This window comes from Nomascus leucogenys, chromosome 17 (genome assembly GCF_006542625.1).
Source record: "Nomascus leucogenys isolate Asia chromosome 17, Asia_NLE_v1, whole genome shotgun sequence".
NCBI classification, from domain to species: Eukaryota; Metazoa; Chordata; class Mammalia; order Primates; family Hylobatidae; genus Nomascus; species Nomascus leucogenys.
In genome coordinates, this window is record NC_044397.1 from 68,651,145 (window position 1) to 68,671,962 (window position 20,818).

At 44.6% G+C, this 20,818-nt stretch overlaps 1 protein-coding gene across 3 annotated transcripts in view; it reads left to right on the plus strand.

The window, feature by feature from the left end:
• AOAH (acyloxyacyl hydrolase) overlaps positions 1–20,818 on the plus strand; it is a 211,623-nt gene that overhangs the window by 92,398 nt on the left and 98,407 nt on the right. For 2 of the 3 annotated variants that reach the window (XM_030796658.1, XM_030796656.1), the window contains 5 exons: positions 2,167–2,226; positions 8,029–8,099; positions 16,876–16,936; positions 18,342–18,412; positions 19,281–19,329. In XM_030796658.1, coding sequence (XP_030652518.1) covers positions 2,167–2,226; positions 8,029–8,099; positions 16,876–16,936; positions 18,342–18,412; positions 19,281–19,329 — 312 coding nt within the window. Of the gene's footprint in view, positions 1–2,166; positions 2,227–8,028; positions 8,100–8,352; positions 8,369–16,875; positions 16,937–18,341; positions 18,413–19,280; positions 19,330–20,818 lie in introns of those variants that run through there. The other variant, XM_030796657.1, reaches the window with a different exon arrangement.

The following is a 20,818-nucleotide window of genomic DNA, read 5'->3' on the forward strand; positions in this document are numbered from 1 at the left end:
CGGGAGGACACACAAGCCACCCATCCCACCTCAGCACAGCCTCTGCTGCAGCAAGTGCTGCAGCTTGTCATTCATAGCTTGCATTTCATAGCTTGTCATTACCTCCCAACAAACATTGAGCCCCAGAGAACTGAGCTTGGTTAAAATCAGATTGGTTCTCTCAAAGGGATTCAGCCCTCTCTCTGCTTCATCTCACTTCTGTTTACTGTACTTGCTCGAGGTCAGTCCCCTCGCCAGGGAGAAAGCTGTGGGAGGGAAGGGATGTCTATGTCATTCACCGTGGGGTTCACCACCAGATCCCCAGGGCCTTCACTTGCATATCAGTGCACGGAGCACATCATTTTCTTCAACAAGAAACAAGACAACATGGATTGAGCTCTTTTTTGAAAGCATTTATTGCTGAATTGGTGTTCATTGTTTAAAATTTAGAAAACCAGAAAAGGGCAAAAAGGAAAAAGGTATCACCCACCATTATTATAACATATTCCTTTGCAAGGTTTTTTCCTATGTGCATAAAATCTGGTAGCCTATTTTCCTCATTTAGCATAATATTGTAACTATTTTCTTTTGCTTTTACTTCCACGTTTACTGAGCACCTACTATGCATCAAGGACTGTGCGAGGCTCTGAAGATTTTTAACTGGGCCTGAGAATGCAGAGGAATATTTCTGAGACAGAGAAGCAGGGGCACATGATTGAGGCAGAGGACTATCACCTTCACATTTTAAAATGTGGGGAATGAGCTGTTTGCTGATAAAAGTAGCCACAAAGGGCACCATAAGAACAGTTTGCATGAAAATCTGGTGTCTGTTACGCTGACTATGCCAGAGATTCTTAATTTACACAATAGGAGAATTTTAGGGTTTGCTACAATTTCCAGAAAAGGCCAAAAGTGCATTTAATGAGGTCAGTTTTTGAATGGGGCCATTGCCTAAGCAGCTTTTCTATCAAAGATGTCATGTTTTAAAAGTGAAGATTGGGATCAGCTCTTTTGGCCTACTGCCAACTAATCAGAATGGATACTGGGTGCAGTTGGAGCACAGCCTGCAGATGCTGACTGGGTGGGACTTTCACAGTGGCCCCATAGTTGACGGATCACAAGGACGCCTGGGAGAGTCCAAGGAAGAGGCCACATGGACAGAGCAAGAGTGGATGACCCTCAGGGGCTTAGGGACACAGCTGTTCACCAACTGGCACAGCAGCCTTTCAATATTTTAAGAAACATACACCGTAGCAAGGCATCCTGGCAACCAAACCCACCCTGAAGAGCATCTTTTCCTCTTGAGTCATCAACATGCACTCTTAGCAGCCAGCAGACAGAGCTTTCCAATTGTTGAGCAGATTACTTTAGGGCTGTACCGGTAGCAGACCCAGGAGGGATTTGGCAGGGCCAGGACATGCACATTCAGCTGGGTTTGAAAGCTCTGGGAAGCAGTGCTGAGAGCAAACCCTCCTCCTCCCCACCCACCTCAGGGTTACTCTTCTCCCACCCCTCCACAAATAGACAAACACAGTGTTCTTTGGAATTTCACAGCAATCATTACTGGTAGTAATGAGCTAACTCTTAATATTCCCAATGTGTGTACACTTGGAAGATGCACTTAGATGCTCTCAAAATGGTTGAAAGAGGACAGGGGATCTCCAACCAGGGGAAGAGGAGGTGACTGAGAGATGAGGTGTTAGCTTGCACAGCAACGATCAGCCATTCTTCACTGCTAAAGCACAAGGCACTCAAGTAGGCTGTTGACAGCCTCTTGCTGGGGGATTTTAGATACCAGGATAAGTTGCTTATGGAGATCAGCATAGCAGAAGGGTCAGGAAGCAGAGGTTCAGATTGCCTCTCTGCCAGACTCTAGCTATGAGATCTCTTAGCTTTCCTGCATCTCGGTTTCCTCATCTATGAAATGGTCATATCTCGCAGGGCTGTTTGAAGAGTAAATAAGATAATGTTTCCAAAGTACTTAGCACTGCATCTGACACAAAGCAAAGCCCAAAATAAAAAGAGCTATTAATGTGAGATTGCCTTCTTGTGAATTATTTTATTACAAATTTATGGAGTGGTTCATTTATTGAAAACTTATGGACTTTAAATATCCTAATTTTAGAGAAGATGTAGGAAGACAAGATAAAACATGAGTTGTAATGTTGTCTAACTTCGTTTTTATAGGAGACATGGAAATTTACACTACAGAAGGCAAGACAAATTGTCAAGAAGTCCCCGATTCTGGTAAGCACTAAGCAGGTAGAACGCCAGCCTCTTCCTTGGCATGTCCTCTCTCACTGGCCCCGGCTTTCACATCCCAAAGGCAAGGACTGCTCCGGATATAAGCCTGCAACATGCCATAGCTACGTGGGGGTGGAAGTAGGAATGTGAACTGCTTCCACTTGTGTTTCCTGCCTTCTCACTACAGTGTGGTTTCTCAGCCTCGGCACTGCTGACATCTGGGGTAGAATAATCCTTTGTTGTGCAGGCTGTCCTGGGCTTTGTGGGGTGTTCAGCAGCAACCCTGACCTCTACCTACTAGATGCCAGCAGCACCACCATCCACCCCTCCCCCAGTCACAACAACCAAAAATGCCTCCCAGCATTGCCAAATGTCCCCCGGATGGCAAAATCACCCCTGGTTGAGAACTGCTGCTTTCCAGTAGACCATCTTGGAGGAGGCTGTATCCTCCTGCTTCTCCACTTTCCAAAAATGTGACCTTAAGCACGGTGCTCAACTTCACTGAGCCCCAGTTTTCTTGTCTGTAAGACAGGGATGATAAATGATAATAGTGTCCTCCAGTGTCAGTACTGATAGAGTTAAGAGTGCAGAGAGCATCTGGGATCTTGGCTAGGGCTTACCAAGTCCTCAATAAATGTGAGTTAAAGTTATCACAATTTTTATTCATGTTTCCTTAATTTGTCCTCTGTGTAATAACACTCTCTCTCAACAGATAGAATATTTATTTCAGATCAGTTCTCGCAGGCTTACGTATTTAACTTAGGCCCTGGTTGCAAATCAGCCCCATTTGAACAGGAAGCAGAAAAGTAGATCTTTAAAGCATGACATTATCCTCAATGCCAAAGATATTGGCAGTAAGGAAGCATCCATCAGCAATGGGCAATGGGAGGGCAAAGACCTCGTCCTTGGCTTCTCCCTGCTGGCTAGCTCATCATTCACCTTGATACACTACATTTGAGGTATTATTCATTTGGCAACGTAGAAATAAAAGGGAGGAAAATCCTCATGGCTAGGCTTGCCAGGTTTTGCAAGTAAAAGTATGGGATGCCCAGTTAAATTTGAATTTCAGATAAACAGCGAATAGTGTTTTAGTATATCTAGTGTAATATTTTATCTGGCAACTCTGCTCATGGAGGGCATATGGGTTTTGATGAACAAGGCCAATAAATACATGTTAAGTGACAGGCAATATGTAGGCATTTCTACATAATTGATTAATCAATCCCAATGTCTGCATTGCCAATCATTATTTAATTCGGTGAATAATTAAGGGCCAACAGTAGCCCGTTTAGCTAATTTGCTTAAATTGTTGAGTAAGATATTAAAAGACCACAGGAAACTCTTGACCACTCCCTTCAGAACTCTGAGCAGAAATGGAGAACAATACAATTGGTATTTTATTCTTCTCAACACACCCCTAAAAACGTATTCTCCAGGCATTGTTTACTTCAGTAGCAAAAACTGCCTTGGCATTAACTCCTAATTAGGATTTTACAATTTTTTACTTCTGTCACCAGAATTGCAAGCATAATTCACGGGGCAGGATTCCAATAATTACTTGCGAGAAGTGAAAAAAAAAATTCTACTGAACAATTCAACAATAAAAATACTCTTCTGAAACCTCCACCAATTTATTTGCTCTCCAGATTACAGCTATCAAGGCAAAAATAAACAGAAAATGCAAATAAGTGTCTCTGAAAAAACTGCTCGGAGAGTAATTAATTCCACTGTGATGGCTGATATAACTTCAGACCTGGCCAGGGTACAGAAAGCTGCACTCAGTAGGTTGCATATCATTTCAGCACAGCCTATCAGTTGGTGAGAATTCAGACTTGAAAACCGTTATGCATTATTGAAGGAAAACAAACATTCCAGAGAAAGCCTGGATCTCAGTGAGGCCCTGAGAGGATCCTAGAGGGAACTTTTCATGGATTTGGCAGAGCATCGAGCATCTAAGAGCACCTGAGTTATGGAATCATTTAATTCTCACTTCTACATAGTAGATAGAGTATTTTTGGCATCAGCCCCATTTTACAGATGAGAGTACTGAGTCTCAGGTAGGTTAAGTTATGTGCTCACCCCACATAGCTAGTAGGTGAGAAACCCCACATTTAAATCCAGAGCTAGCTATCTCCACATTCAGTACCCTTTCTACTAGGCCAGTAGCTTTCAACAAGGCCTCCTTAGTACTAAACTTTGGGGAGCACCATTTATGTCACAGGCTATGTGGATATTGGAATCGTACAGTGGACAACCTGTGCAACTATAAATGACAGCCCTGATCACAAACCCACCTGCTCAATAGAATCATCTGGGAAGCCTATAAAAATTGCTGATGTCCAAACCCCACCCCAGACCAATTAAATCCAGGTAATATAATACACGACAAGGGTTGAAAAGCACTTTACCACACAGAAATTCAGTTTCAGCTTGGCTGTGTACAGAAGAGTGATGACTCTCCTACTTTGACCTTCCATTTACCCCATTCAGCCCATTTTTCTTTATTCAACCCCTGTTTGTTGTTCTGCATTCGTTTGACATCCTGGTGCATGGGGAAGCTCAGGAAGCTGGTTAAATAGATTGCAAGGCAAAGATGCTGCATGACTCCTGTCCCCAGGGACAGCCCTGATTTGAGACTCTCATTTTAGATGGGATTAGATGCAGCCAGTTGCAATATTTTAAATGTATTGCTGAGTTAATAACAGCCCACATTTTGTCTCTATCTAGCAAAGTTCAAATTGAAAGGAGGAGGCTGGCAAATAGGCAAGCAAGACTCATACAATGTTGCTCGGGGCCCATCTCAGTTCTCTTAGCAAGTAAATTGTAAGAGAAGGGTGGTCTTTCCCATACTATGTAATGAAAAGACCAGATAATCAAAACCTCAGTCTAACCAGGAGGAATTCCGGGGGCCCCTATATCATCTGCCACCCACTTCTTAACCCCAATTTCTACACCATGAATGGCAAAGACAGCTGCAGCCGTCAGGCTGAATTTTGACAGCAAACAGCTATGCAATTATATAATCGTATTCTATTGAACCTTTTGTGTAGTAATTATAAAACTGTTCATATCAATTTTTAATAAGTTGGCTATCACCAGTGTTAAAATCTAGATTGTTGTTAGGAGAATTCGACCAAGGCCTTCAGACTAAACTGAATATTAAAAGTACCTCAAACATTCAAATGCAACCTGACCTTGGACTCTGGATCTCAGATAGTGTCTGTACTTCCGAAGTGCCGTCAATGTTGTAGTGCAGCAGGACAAGCCGCAGACAAAACTCCTCAGACACCGAGTTAACGAAGGGAGGGATTTATTCCGCCAGGGGCATTGGCAAGGCTCCTGTCTCAAGAGCCGAGCTCCCCGAGTGAGCAATTCCTGTCCGTTTTAAGGGCTCACAACTCTAAGGGGATGCGCGTGAGAGGGTCATGATCGATTGAGCAAGCAGGGCGTACGTGAATGGGGGCTGCATGCACCGGTAATTAGATCGGAATAAAACAAGATGGGGATTTTCACAGTGCTTTTCTATACAATGTCTGTAATCTATAGATAACGTAACCGATTAGGTCAGGGGTCGATCTTTAACTACCAGGCCCAGCGTGTGGCACCGGGCTGTCTGCCTGTGGATTTCATTTCTGCCTATTAGTTTTTACTTCTTCTTTCTTTGGAGGCAGAAATTGGGCATAAGACAATATGAGGGGTGGTCTCCTCCCTTAGTAGAGGCTTATGCTGATGCTTGTGTTGCCATAATGTCCACATTCCTGATCTCAGTCAGCGACTAAGTCTCTGCAGTCACACTTCTAACCACCCCTTCTTTGCACCATCACCCTCCTCCACCCTGTTTCCCATCAGTGCTTCCCAATAGGTGGCAATATTGCCCCTTGCTCCCACCCTGCGGACATTTGGCAGTGTCTGGAGGCAGATTTGGCAGTGTCTGGAGGCAGATTTGTGCGGCGGGCATCTGGGGGTCACAGGCCAGAAATGCTGCCCAGCATCTCACAGTGCACAGGGCAACCCGCACAGCAAAGACTGAATTATTATCGGCCCAACATGGCAATAGCGCCGAGGTCTGAAACCCGGAGATAGGGCCTTAGGGTCTCTTATCTCAAATGATCCTCTCCAGGCCACCCCCCCATGCCTAGAGACGTCTTTCCAAAACGCAAATGTGATTCCTCTGCCTGACACCTCTACGGCTTCCCCATAGTCCTCAGGGTAACATGTAGTGCTGCTTTCCAGGCCCCGTGCCCCGCCCCTGCCCATCCTGTCTCCTTCCTTCCATGGTTCACTGCATTCTGCCATTCTGCCATTCCGATGCTCCTGCCAGGTGGGAATGTTTGGCATTCCTCTAAGACACCAAGCTTTCTCATACCTCCACAGCACTGCTCATGCACTCCCTCTGCCAGGAGCCAGGCTACTTCAGCTTTAGTGTGCATCCTGGGGATCTTGTTAAAATGCAGATTCTGATTCCACAGGTCTGCAGCAGGGCCCAAGACTCTACATCTCTGAAAGCTCCCAGGTGGCATCAATGCCCCTCATCTGTGATCACACGTTGAGTGACAAGGACCTAGAGCAGTGGTTGTCAAGCCTTAGTGGGCACCAGAATGACTTGGAGGGCTACGAAGACATAGGCTGCCAGGACCCACCCCAGGGTTTTCGATTCAGCAGACCTGAGGTGGGGATGTGGAAGGCAAGGATGTGCATCTCTAGCAAGGCTGTGGCCCGCACTGAGTCACAAAGCCTCAGGCCGTCTCTCTTCCTCCCCACCTGCCTCTATCCCACCTCACTGCAGGGTCATCTGCATCCTCCTCCGCGTTCCTAGAGACACGTGCTAGTGCCTTGGCCTCTGCAGATCCCACAGGGTGTGCCCAGAGCTGGGGCCTCCACCCATGCCCTCCACTCGACTGTGAGCTGAGGACAAGGACAGCCTCTTTGTCTCCACGTCTTACATGGAGCTGGGCCACCACTCAGGATTATTTCTCCTCCTAGAAAGCTGGGCAGGCATCTCAAAAATCCTTAAGTACCTCATTTACATTCTGAAATGGTTGCTGATTCTCTCTTGCCAGGGTTAAATATCGCCAATGCCCATAACACTCCTCATAGCCATTCAAAGGACTCTGGGCTGGCAGGAATCCACTGTCTCTCTCCCTTCATTGATAAATGCTGGTACCTAACTTTTCTACCCTATTGTCTTCTCTTTCTTTAATTTGAGGAAAGCATTGTGGAAACTGCGATCTTTCTAAAAGCACTGCTTGGTAAAACGTCGGGCTTTTAGTGTAGCCCACATCTGGAGCCTCATAGAAATCGCTGTCTAGAACCCCACGGCTCAAGAAGCATAAGGAGCTTGGTCTGTGCACCATTCTCCTCCGCAGGGGAAGGGACCTTCCTTCCTCCCAGGCCCCAGATTGGTCTGTCCCTTTAGTTTTGATTTCCATAATGAGATGGAATTATTTTGTTTGAAAATGTTCTTTATTTTTAAAGCACCTGGGTAGAGGAATGCTGTTGCCAGGCCCTCCTGGGACAAGGTGGAGAGTGAGGGTGGCTGGGAAGCTGGGAAGAGCTGGCTGGGAGAAGAGGAGGAGGGAAGGCTTCGGGCTGAAGAGCCCGGTGGGCAAAGGCACAGGCAGTGGCATGGATATGGATTGTGGGGACAAGAACAAGAGGTAAATTTAGAGAGGTGAAACGGGCTGGATTCTAGAGGAAGGAGGATCCAGAAACCTCAAGTTCAGAGGGGCCCTTAGAAGGTGGGGAACCACTCCTTAAACTAAACAACTCTCTTTTTATTGTTTTTTTTTTTTTTTATCTCCCCAGAAATATTCTAGAAGTGGTTCTGACATTTGTTCACTCCCGGTTTTGGCCAAGATCTGCCAGAAAATTAAATTGTATGTATACAATTTCTACCTTCCTGAGCACTAGCATGTAATAACATCTTTGCTTGTCCCCTTTTTCTAATGACTAAAATGATCTTCACACTTAAAAGGCATCCCTGAAGGTGAAAGTGTTTCTTTCTCAAAATATTGCACAGAAACCAGAAGACAAATGAGCTCTGAACAAAATCATTTGGGAAATATACTGAATGCCAGCATCTTTGCATCTCAAAGCTGATCTGTTCCTCAGGCTAGAATGCAGCCCTCAGTGAGGCTCACTGCCAGTGAGTGCCTGCCAGCGAGGTGCCCACTGCACTATACCTGGAAACAGCCCCTCCGTGCCATGTGAGCTACAGACCAGGGTGGGCAACTGGGCATGGAGAAGACTGAGCATCTTTAGTGCAAGACACTCACAAGGCTGGACAGGGACTGTGTTTTCACAGAGCCCAAACTATTACGTGAAAAATCTGGCTCAGAAACATAGGAATAGGGTTGTGAATGCAGAGACACTGTCCAGAATTCCCACACCCTCCTGTCCCTATTCCAGCACCACTTTGAGTCTGGGGTTACGCTAGACATTGTAGTAACTGCTGTTCAAAACATTAAAGGGTGAAACAATGTCTTGAGAAGGCATTGGACTCAGAGGCAAAGTAGCATCATGGGATGTACCCTCCACTAAGCTACTTGTTTTTTTGTTTTTTTTTGTTTTGTTTTTTTTTTGAGACGGAGTGTCGCTCTTGTTGCCCAGGCTGGAGTGCAATGTAGTGATCACGGCTCACTGCAACCTCCGTCTCCTGGGGTCAAGCGATTCTCCTGCCTCAGCTGCCCTAGTAGCTGGGATTACAGGCACCCACCACCACACCCAGCTAATTTTTTGTATTTTTAGTAGAGACGGGGTTTCACCACTTTGGCCAGGCTGGTCTTGAACTCCTGACCTCAAGTGATCCACCCACCTCAGCCTCCCAAAGTGCTGGGATTACAGGCGTGAGCCACCAAGCCCATCCCACTAAACTACTTCTAATATGACCACTGCTGCTTTGCTGGTATCAGGTTTATGCGTGCTGTTCCAGGTGCCAGATGCTGAACTTTCGATACGTTTCCTCACTTAGTTCTCACAACAATAAAATAAGGTAAGGGTTATTATTATTCTCATTTCACAGAGAAAGCAACTGAGCCTTAAAGAATTAACTTCTGCTGGGCCACTGAGTACCCAAGATACACCCCCAGGTGCATTTGATCTCATGTGTTCTTTGGGAATATACATATTCTTGACTCCTTTGCAATGCTGCTTCTTGAGCTGACTTTGAGAACTTTAGCCACTTAATGTCTCTGAGCCTCGGCTTCCCCATATCTAAGATTAAAGTATAAACTAAATTCTGCCTATGTCTCAGAATCATTTTGAAACGTTTTAAAATCCAGATTCCTTGACCCCAAACCTGGTGGGGGAGTGCTGTGTTTTCCTGGAAATTTTTCAGGGAATTCTTAGGCCATTAGACCCCACACTTATACTCCTGGGTGTCCATGTCCACCCCAATGCTCACCTTCTAGTAGAGGTGCAAGACTGCGAATGCTACACACACAAGTGATGCTTTAATGACTCAGAATAATGTTCTTTAGACGTGAGATATTTATTTAGCCACACCATCTGCCCCAGCCCCTGCTTCTTTTCCTCTCCCGCAGGAGCTCCTATTACTTTAGCCTGTGCTAGTCCAGCCTTGTGGATGGCTGAGAACACACAGAGGTGAGAGTTAGGCTGCACACCTGGACTCAGAAGCTATAGCTTCCTATGTCTGTCGTAACAAAATACCACAAACTGGGTGGCTTAGAACAACAGAAATTAATTCTCTCTCAGTTCTGGAGGTCAGAAGTCCAGAGCCAAAATGGCAGCAGGGCCGTGCACCTTCTAAGATTCTAGTTGGATCCTTTCTGTCTCGCCCTAGCTTCCAATGGTGGCCGTGAGGCCTTGGCATACCTTGCCTTGCAGCTGCATCGCTCCGGTCTCTGCTTCATCTTCATATTTGGCCATCTTCCCTGGGTGCCTGTCATTTCCTTTTACAAGGACACCACTCATATTGGATGAGGGTCTGCCCTAATGCCCTCATCTTAACTTGATTACACTTGTAAAGACCCTGTTTCCAAATAAGGTCACATTCGCAGATACCAGGGGTTAGGACTTCATCATATTTTTTTCATGAACACAATTCAACCCCTAACAAAGACACTTGTCCTTGTTCTGCCATCCTTCATCTCATGAGCTTCATGAGTACTAAGTCCACTGAACATCTCTCATCTGCTGTAATAATATCCAGGAACAGGAGGAGGCTATGATTCAGACCCACATTTGGAGCCTCTTAGAGAGATCCAAGAGTTAAACAGTTAAAAACTCTTCCTAGACAATCTTCTGGCATAAGCCCCTAAAAGCCAGCTATGCAAACTGCCATTGCAGGTCCCAGAAGTGCTAGCAACACCCCTTTTCATGACTGGGGATGAATCCAGAGAGCATCAGGACGTGGGGAGTAGGGGGGAGATATCAGACATGAAAGAAGATGCTGGAAGACTGAGATGCAGCCAGCTCCCCAGGCCCCCAATCATGTCATCATGCCTAGCTCCCGTTAAATCGAGACCCCTGCCCCCTCCTTGCTGAATGCATTATTGTATTTTCTGCGTTAGATGTAGGCCAGCAGGACGCAACAGGGTCAAAGTGACAGCTCTTCAATTGAACCACCTTTGAAAAATTGAATTCAAGAGCATCAGTGGCCAGGGATTTTCTTGGTCCAATTTGAAAGGGAAAATTATTCTTTTATGAAAAAGCAAAAACTGTGTTTTCCTTCTTTCTAAAAAAATCACTGTGTTTCAAGTGTCATATGCAGCAGGTCACAACTGGTTCAGTGCTTTACAACTTACAAAGCACGTAAATGTATAAATGCAGTCTCATGTATTCTTCAAAGCCATCTGTGGTTCAGTAAAAATATTGATAACTAAAAGTTATCTGGTGCTGTCTATGCACCAAAATCTGTTGTAAATCCAACCATTTAAGGTCAGCACCATTATTTTCTCCTTTCTAAAGAGGTAAAATCATTTGCACAAGGTCACAGATCCGGTAATGGACGAATCTGACCTTTGAATCCAACAGTTTGCTTTCCATTAACACCTCAACTCTTAGCCCTATGCTTTAGAGGAACAAGTAGGTTTTAAATGCCTGACCCACTAGCACGGTGTCCTCACGTGGTAGAGACAAGACCGGCGTGTCTTCTGTGGCATATTCCTTTGATAAAATTCCCCCAGGAGGAATGCCTTACCTGCCCAGTGCCTCTCCCTGCCCTCCATCCTACTCAGTCTAATGCTTTCAAAATTCATTTGAGGTGTCTCCACCCCAGGGACGCGTTCCAGCTCCCACGTTACTTTCAGTCGCTTGCACAGCCCTCCTGGGTGCTCCTGGCTCCTCCTCAATGCCCCCAGCTCCCCAGTGCCTGCTCCGCCTCATCCCATTCTTCAATCCCTGCTTCCTTGCTGGTCTCCCACACCACCCGTAAGATCCTGGAGAGCAGGGATCCCACTTCTTAGCAGGAGGAGCTCAATGAAGAAATGAGGGAATACATGAAGGAAGAGCACCACTTTACCAGGAAAACAAATGTGTAGCTATCAGGCTATGACCATGGGGTGATCAAGTTTTTTGGTGTTCTGTTTTAGTCAGGATACATAGTGCCTACACACTGTCTGTATTTTACTTCAACAGTGGTAAGTCAGGAGGATCCCCTCTTTTTAAAAATCTATTCTTTTTATTTAATGTCTATATGCAGAAACCCCCATATTATTTCACATAAATATGTGCAAACCATCCTATTCCCTGTTGATTGTTAATTCAACGCTATTTTTTTTTCCTTTTTAGCCTCCTCCTTCCCCATACCCTGCTCCTTCCACCCACATCGGTCCTGCCCCCACCTCCAAGCTGAGCCACGTCTATAGGCAGGTGTGCCCTTCCGTGGCTTCTCTGTTCTCATTTCATTTGATAACACATCCACCCACATACGCAACCAACCCACGCCCGGCCCTCGAGAGCTACCTAAGTCTCACATGTGAGGCAGGCACACATGGAGATTCATTCTCACCATTTTTCTTTTGTTATAATGCCCCAGTTTCATGAAATAATTTTAGGGAGATTGAACTTGAATAGCTCAATACCGTGTCATTAATAACAATCAGCCGCAGTTACAATTGCTCCCCATATCAAGCCCACTCATCTGATATGTGGTGGCAGGCGATATAGAGCAGGGGCAGCGAGCGACACCAGGCTGCATGGTCATTGAATAGAATGTTGTGTGGCCAGAAATCTGAACATCTGAAGAGGGGCCGTGGATTGGGATGGGGATGTCTCTAGAAACCAAACCGTGATGAGAGCAGACCCCTGACTCCTGCTGCCCCACCCGAGGAGCCATCCTTGCAATCAGGGTTCCCATTGCACATAAAGTAAGAGCTCATGTGTTTTGTTTTGTTTTGTTTTTTCGAGTGCTTTCCATATCTAAGAAATAGTTAATGATATCGATTCTATTTTACAAATGAGAAAACTGAGGCACAAAAAGATTAAATAATTTGCATAAGGTCACCTGACAAGGAGACAGCAGAACTGGGATTCAAACCCAGAGAGTCTAATTTCAGAACCCAGAACTACGTTGAAAGAATTCCCGTGGCTTTTCCTTCCCACTACGCTGCCCTCAGTCCAATTGCTTGCCTTGAAAATGCTGTCTCATCCTTTAGCTTTCACCTTAAGATCACTTCTTCTCCTATATAGAGTTAGAAATGTTTTTTTCCTCTCTAGATGCTCAACCCTCTTACAGCATTTTTCACCTAGGACTATAGTTATCTTTTGATGCATTAATTTCCTCACCCATGTCAAGCTCCTAAAGTGCAGGAACTGTATCTTGTACTCATCTCTGCTATCTAATATGATTCCTGGCACACAGCAGGGACTCCCAAAATGCCTATGGAATGAAGGAATGAATGAATGAACATTTCAACATACAGCTAGATATTTCTAAGGATACACAAGGTATCAAGTTCAGATGCAATTTTGCAGAAATAATTTTTAGTAAAAGTCAACAATGTCTTATGCAAAACCTTGGAGTTGCCAGGGACATTGGCTCATGCCTGTAATCTCAGCATTTTGGAGACCAGAGTGGGAAGATCACTTAAGGTCAGGAGCTAAAGACCAGCCTGGGCAACAGAGCAAGACTCCATCTCTATAAAAACAAACACAAAAACGAACAAACAAAAAGCCTTGGAGCCAGATATGATTCGAAATTCAAATTTTTTATATTCTAGTAAAGTAATAAATAGTGCATATACCATAACCCACCTACTATCCCTGGCACCTCTTGATCAATCAGATTTATATTTCAGAGCGAAATACATGAATTTTCACACTAAGTATGATAAAGTTTACGAATTGCCCTATATCACTTCAGATCAAGTTTTGCTACCAAATGAAGTTGTTGCTAAGTTGAAAAAAAATTTGATTAGCGGGCTGTGAAGAAGGGATTGTGGAGATTATACAAGTTGCAATTTATGCTACTTTGAGTACCCAGTCTACCCTCTCGTGTCTAGAATGCATGGCTTTGGTCAGTCACTTGGGGACTTTAAAGTAAGCAGACAAAGGTTAATAAGTCAGCTTTCCAATCCTAAAGACCACTCTTTGTTCCTTCTTTCAAGGACAAACTCTCACCCCCAAGATAACAAAGGTGGGAGGGGATAGCTTTGGCGCGTGCCCAAACGGGACCTTTCCTCCAGCTCCTTTTTCTTTCTCAGGCTGAAAATATGGCTGTTTGGGTCTACATCATTTCTGTCTCTCTCTCTGTCTCTCTCTCTCTCTCTCTGTCTCTGTTGATCTGTCTGTCTTTGTCTCTCGCTCTTGCTCTCTTTCTTTATCTTCCTTTTCTCAACTAGAAAAATAAACGCTGTCCAAGAGGCCAAATACATACATGGGGAAAACTGCCTAGTCTCACAGAAAATGTAGCCTTCAAAGCCTTTTCCAAAATTTTTCTTAACAGTCACAACTGATGTTGGATGACTGCATATCATTTGGTCCAAGCTTTTTCCACATTTCTTGACAGATGATTAAAGTGAGAGAAAACCATTCGTAGCTCAGAGTAGACAAGGGATGGGGTGGATCTAGAAACCCTGGAGCATCAGAGCAGGAAGGATCCCAAGGATGATCTTGCCCTAGCTCCTCTCCTGCATGAGGGAAAGCAGCGTCACAGCCTCTGAGCCCACTCGGGAAGCTTCATTCCCCTCCGCTCCCACCATGGGAAAATTAAGGTGTGGGTGATCATGGGGGTGGAATTTGGCTACAGCCCACACTTGAATTGTTCCTGGACAATCTTCCACTTTCCCCAAGGCTGGTTCTCACTTTCCCTGTAAGTGTGAATGTGTGGAGTCAGCAAATAGAACCTTTCTAATTTCCTGCTGGTGGCTCTCTCTCTGGCCTTGTTCAACCCACCCCACCCCAAATGGAAGGGAAAGGTGAATTTCCTCTTTGGGACAGCAGGTGCTCATAATCACAGCTGCAGGCACTTTGTGAGGACCAATACCAGGGACTTTTCATGTGGTTTCCCTTAATGCTCCCAATAAATCCTGTGAGGGAGCTGGCAGGAATCACAGTTTACAGATTTAAAAATGAGGCTCAGGGAGGTTAAATAAACTTCTGAGAATTGCAGAGCTGGTGAGGAAGCAGTGGATGGAGCAGTGACTCCAACTGACCTCGGAGTCTTTACTGAACCACCATGCTCAACTCAGTATCTGGCAAGAGCACTTGAATTCAAAAGGATAATTCCTCTTGGGGACACTAAGAGGGAGACTGCTGCCTTGTCCTTTCAGGGATCCAGCCTCCCCTGTCCCCCCGGGCAGGAATGTAGGAAGGACTAGTGATGAGACATCAGCTTGCAACTCCCTCTTCATTGGGTCCACTAAGTGGCTATTGACTCCCCACACTCCCTACTTTTCCCTACCCTAACCAGCACTCACTCATCCCAGGGCCCTCCTCTCAGTGGTCCAGTCAGGAAACAGAGCTGTGCAAGGAGGATTTAATATAAGGTACCAGTTTAAAAAGTGCTAAAAAGGCTGAAACAGTAAAAAGGGGAAGGCAAGGCCACCCAGCTATGACTGCAGGAGGCAACCAGCATCCCTAGGGGGACAGAAGAAGCAAAAGGGAGGAGTTGGTGCTCTCAGGCTTGGGAGGCCACTTGCTGCGGGGTTGCTGGGGGCAAAACAAGAGGCCACGTGGGCCAGTCCTGGAGCCATGGATAAGGGGTCATCCACGAGTGCTGGGACCCTCAGGAGGGCCCACTGTGGCTAGAGGTGGAGTCACTGAAGGGAACACCCAGAGAGAGAAAGACAGAGAGGGAAAACAACTTCTCTCCTCCTTCTGCTCTTTCTTGCCACGAGTGCCAGCTCCAGTTCCCAAGGGAACCTGGTAAGTGTATTTTGCAAAATTCCCAGCCCCAGAAGTATAGAGTAGAATACAGGCTATAGAGCCATAGAGGCTAATATAACCAGCACAGTACCTTTCAGTGTTTGACCAAAGAGGCCTGTAAGCTGAACTTCTGTCCCATCCCAGAGTTCATAAGACAGGCTCCAGGCTGCCAGTTAGGCTCCGCATGGTCTCGGGTTGCATTTATTTGCCTCAAGGTTCTCAGAACTGTTGAGATGCTCTTTATTCAAAAGACCATTTAGTGATTCCTACAAAAGTTTGTGTTACTCACTGTAAATTCTCGGCTCCAAAGAAAGCCTCATCTTGCCGTTAATGGTGGAGGGTGTCCAGGTTCTTGGCATCTTGAACAAAGAATTGGATGAAACGCACAAAGCAAGAAGGAATGAAGGGATTTATAGAAAATGAAAGTGCACTCCACAGTGTAGAAGCAGGCCCGAGAATAGGGGCTCAAAGGCCCTATTACAGAGTTTTTGTGAGTTTAAATATCCTCTACTTGGGGTACGCCCTATGTAAATGAAGAGGATGAAGTAAAGTTACAAAGTCCTTTACGGCGTATGCCCTATGGAGAGGATATTTCCTGTTATAGCTGAAGTGTGAATCGGCCTTATGTTCCCTGCCTCCAGACCCTATTTTCCTGCCTCATTGCCATATGACTGCATTATTCTGCTACTCTGTAAGTGATTTTCTAAACCCAAGGCAGTGTTTGACATTTAGAAGCTGGGAAAAGTCTGGTAGTGAGGATTCCACAGGGGAAATCCTCCCTCATGGGATGTCCATGGCTTTGGCATCAATTTATTTAGTCATCACATCAGGGTCCTTGGTTTCCAAGACTCATGAATGGGAGTGAAAGTTGCCAGCAAATATCAGCTAAATGGTCAAGATTCTCAGGATAAGTGATTGAAAAGAGTAAAATTTTAAGAAAAGATTTCTATAACAGAATGTGCAAAATGGCAAAAATTCAATTTGTAGTGCTGAGTTCATTGGCTGAACTGAAAGTGCAGTCTCATATTTCCTGGGAATCTCAACATCAACACCCCTTGCCCTTTAAAATTTCACTTCAATTATTTTATTTCCTCATATAGGCCAAGTTAATATCAGAGAGAAAACAGTTCTGTTGGGTAAAGAGCAGAGATTGGCAGTTTTGCTGGCTCTGTCTGACACCACACAGACTCTTAATTTTCTGTTTAGAATGGCCCTCTGTGGCATAAACTCAACACAGCTGTATCAGAAAATGTCTCTCTATTTGTTTTCACTAACATTGTTACTTTTTTTCTTAGCTCACCGATTGTTTTGTTTTCTTTTTCCTAGAGCTATAGAACAGTCTGTGCCATTCAAAGATGTAGATTCAGACAAATACAGCATTTTCCCGGTAAGTGTTGTTAGGAATAACCAGATGTTCACTAACATCACATTGCTTCCTACAAATTTCTTTCCTTTAATAAGACAAGACTGAATTTCATTTGAATGCATTATTAATTTGATGAACAACACATCATTTCACAATTTCGTTTCTTTTTTGAGACCAAGTCTCACTGTGTTCCCCAGACTGGAGTGCAGTGGCATGGTCTCCGCTCACTGCAACCTCTGCTCCTGGTTTCAAGTGCTTCTCCTGCCTCCCGAGTAGCTGGCATTACAGGCGCGCACCACCACACCTCGGTAGTTTTTGTATTTTTAGTAAAGTCAGAGTTTCACCATGTTGGCTAGGCTGGTCTCAAACTCCTGACTTCAAGTGATCCGTCCACCTCGGCCTCCCAAAGTGCTGGGATTACAGTCATGAGCCACCGCACCCAGCCCATTTCACATTTTTTAAGGATTTTGTAGCATTGTGATGATACACAAGGCACTGAAGTAAATCTTAGACCCAGACTGGTTCTGTTGCCATTCCTAGCTGGAATTCTCCATGGGGGCTATGGTTGCCTTGAAAGGTTTTGTGAATTATTTTGGAACTTCTTAAATCTACTTTAACTTACTTTTTAACGTGTGTGTGTGTGTGCATTTGATTCAGAACGGTTAAAATGTCAGGGTATTCTCTGTGAAAACCAACAAGCAAGTAGCATGTCACAAAGTCCCAAAAGTTTGGGAAATCTCAGATATTCTACTTGGGAATGGAGGAAATAAAAATATTATCTGGCGTTATTATAACTCTTGATTCAAATCATTCAGGTCAAATATTTAAACCTGCATAATTAAGCATTTGGCTAGAGACTTTTAAATTATCCAGTGAAATTAATCATTTGGCCAAATAAGCCAATTGCTTTACAGCCTGAGAGGACTGATGGTTAATAGAGGGTTTTGGGGAAGTTGGATGGGTCTGCTGTTTCTGGAGATGCTTGTAGACACACAAACATGAGCAAACACATATTCACACAAACACACGTGTGTACATGCACACACATCTACAATATGAATACACATAAACACACACATGCATATACACGTGCCCCCATAGACACATTCACATTCACACAATGCACCCCCACACACGCACATACAAGCACGCACTTAATGTCACACACACACACGTACATTCACATATGCACACACATGCACACACCCTACCATCTGTTATTGTCCCTGGTGTTATATTACATGTCACTCAAACAGCATGTCTTATCATATTAATCTTAATTTTCTTAGTGCTCTTTGGTGATCCTAGATTGAATCTGAATTAAAAACTGTGGATGTCAATGCCATTCAGACAGCTCTGATTAGCCTTCCTCGTGGATAACATCAAAGCGGGCTGAACCCCTCCTGTGTGTGCTCTTCAATTTCAGACACTGCGGGGCTATCACTGGCGGGGGAGAGACTGTAATGACAGTGACGAGTCCGTGTACCCAGGTAGAAGGTAACTATTTCTGCTGGTTGCTGATTTTTAAAATTATCTTCAGAAAAGAAAGCAGGAGGCACATCTTCCCCCAGCCTAGGGAATTCCCACTTACAGAGAGAAGAGATTTTCGTGTTCCAATTGAAGTAAAGCTCAGTGAAAAAAGAACGGCATTCATTTGTTCATTTGTCCAAGAAATGCTTATCAGGGACCTACAATTTGCCAAGTACTTTGCATCATGCTGGGTGGTAAACAAAACAGAAATATGCCTCCTCTCCTGGAGCTTACAGTCAAGTGGGAAAAACAATCAAGTGAACAGATTATCTTATTGTAGACACTTATCCAGCCTTCTGTATCAGTTCTCCATGCAGAATTGGGCCCAGAAATAGTGGCCTCTCCCTCCGGGAGTAAGGAGGAGCCTCTAATGAATGGAAAACATGTCATACATTAGCCCTGGGCTGAGGTTCAATTGCATCTCTGGTATCAAAAAACAGATATGCTAGCCATCGCCTTTGTTGCGACTATAGTGTCAAAGCATTAAATAAACCAGTTATTTGGGCATTTAGGGGTACAATGGGGTGCAGATTTGTCCATTATGTTCATCAGCACCATTCCACAACAATGCGATCCATGAATGTAGTCAATGATGAAAAAGACAGGATTTGGTCCAGAGCTTCCAGCAAATATCCCAAACCAAGGTAAAGCAAGGAAGCTGAATGGAGGCTTCTGATGTCACAACACACAATGGGGTGTGACGCTCTTCCATGAAGAATGCTGTTGTCTCTCCATGGCACTTCATGTAGCATTCATTCATTCATTCATGCATGAAACTGACATCCACTGAGAGACAAGCATATGTCAAAGACCAATGTTAATGTTTTTTTCTTAGGCCAGACAACTGGGATGTCCATCAGGATTCAAACTGTAATGGCATTTGGGTAAGCAACTAAATTCAGCTTGGACCCCATTCTCCTTTGTTCCTCCCTCCCCCAAAGCTCATCACATATTTGCTTTAGTTAGATCCAGGGAAGACTATGACAGCCTAAAGCAACTCTTTTGCTGCTGCTTAGAAGAGGGGTATAGAATCCTGATGATGCATGAAGAGTGTCAACAATGTCATGAGAGTTGAGGCTTTCTCAGTCATGACCTCTTTAAGCCTTGCTTAAGGTCACCCACATCTAATCCTTTTATACTGTTTTGAACAGTGTGAAATTAAATGAAGAGTGGTGTTAACGAAGTTTTACAGCAACCCACACAGCTGTTGGAGCAAACCACATGCTGTCCTTACTTTGTTGCAGCCATTTTTTTTTTCTGTTTCATAAGCCTAGCCAGGCAGAGCAGAAATTACTCAGAATTTACCCTACCACTCACACCTTGAGGCATTTAATGGTGGTGTCCTAGTTTCCTATGAATAATGGATTTGCAGCTCCCAGGGAAAGAAAAGGGAAGAAAAGAGGAAAGCCAAACTACCACAGCAACAGACTCAAGTTTGTGGGGTGTTAAGCTTACAAGATTTGAGGGTTTCTCATGAAAAAAAAAGAATATCTACTTAAAAATACAAAATCAAATAGGAAAATGAATAATTTTTAAAACAATCACAGAAATCTTAACAAATTCCTGGAGTCTCAGAAATTCAGTTCCCTTTCTTTTGAGATTTCGTTGCTGACTTACCGGAAGTGTTTACATGGAAACATGTCCTGGCCTCCCCTCTCCACCTAGAATACTCTATTGCTCCCAGTCACTCCCAGTACTCACATGGGCAGGGGCTGTGACGGGCCCTGAAGCTTAAGATTCCCTAACTTCAAGATATTATGTTGGTGCAAAAGTAATTGCAGTTTTTGTAATTAACAGCAAAAACTGCAATTATTTTCACACCTACCTAAATAAATTGTCTAAATTGCCTCTAAAGAGTTGCTTATCTGCTTCAATGAAAAGGAAAAAGTTTCTGTAAATATTTTCCTCCCTTCAGGACACTCATAGTCCAGGCTTGCACCAACAGTCACCTACTGTATGCTTGCCAGTCCCATGGCCTCTAGGATATGGGAAGCATGAGAGACAGCTGTGCCCCAGCCCACGCCACCCACCCTATCCGTTAGTCACTCTGCCTTTTCATGGAGAAGAAGAAGACATCTCCCCTAGAGCTTAAGGTGACAAGATCCCCAAGTCAGCTCTTGTTCTGAAAAACCCAGGTTTAGTTGTCATGTTGGAGGACAAAGGAGACTATCAATGTGTGATGCCCTGTCTTCGTTCCATGGTCCCACTCAGGCCTCAGATATGGTGTGTCACCCATATAAGAAGGAAGGACAAGTGAGAGACTGTACTAGATCAATGGAAATACACCATGAGCTCAGGGAGACAAGATGCAGAGCTCATCATCAGTGATGGGAGAAGGACATATCACCTTCATACCTATCCCCTTCCGCAGAG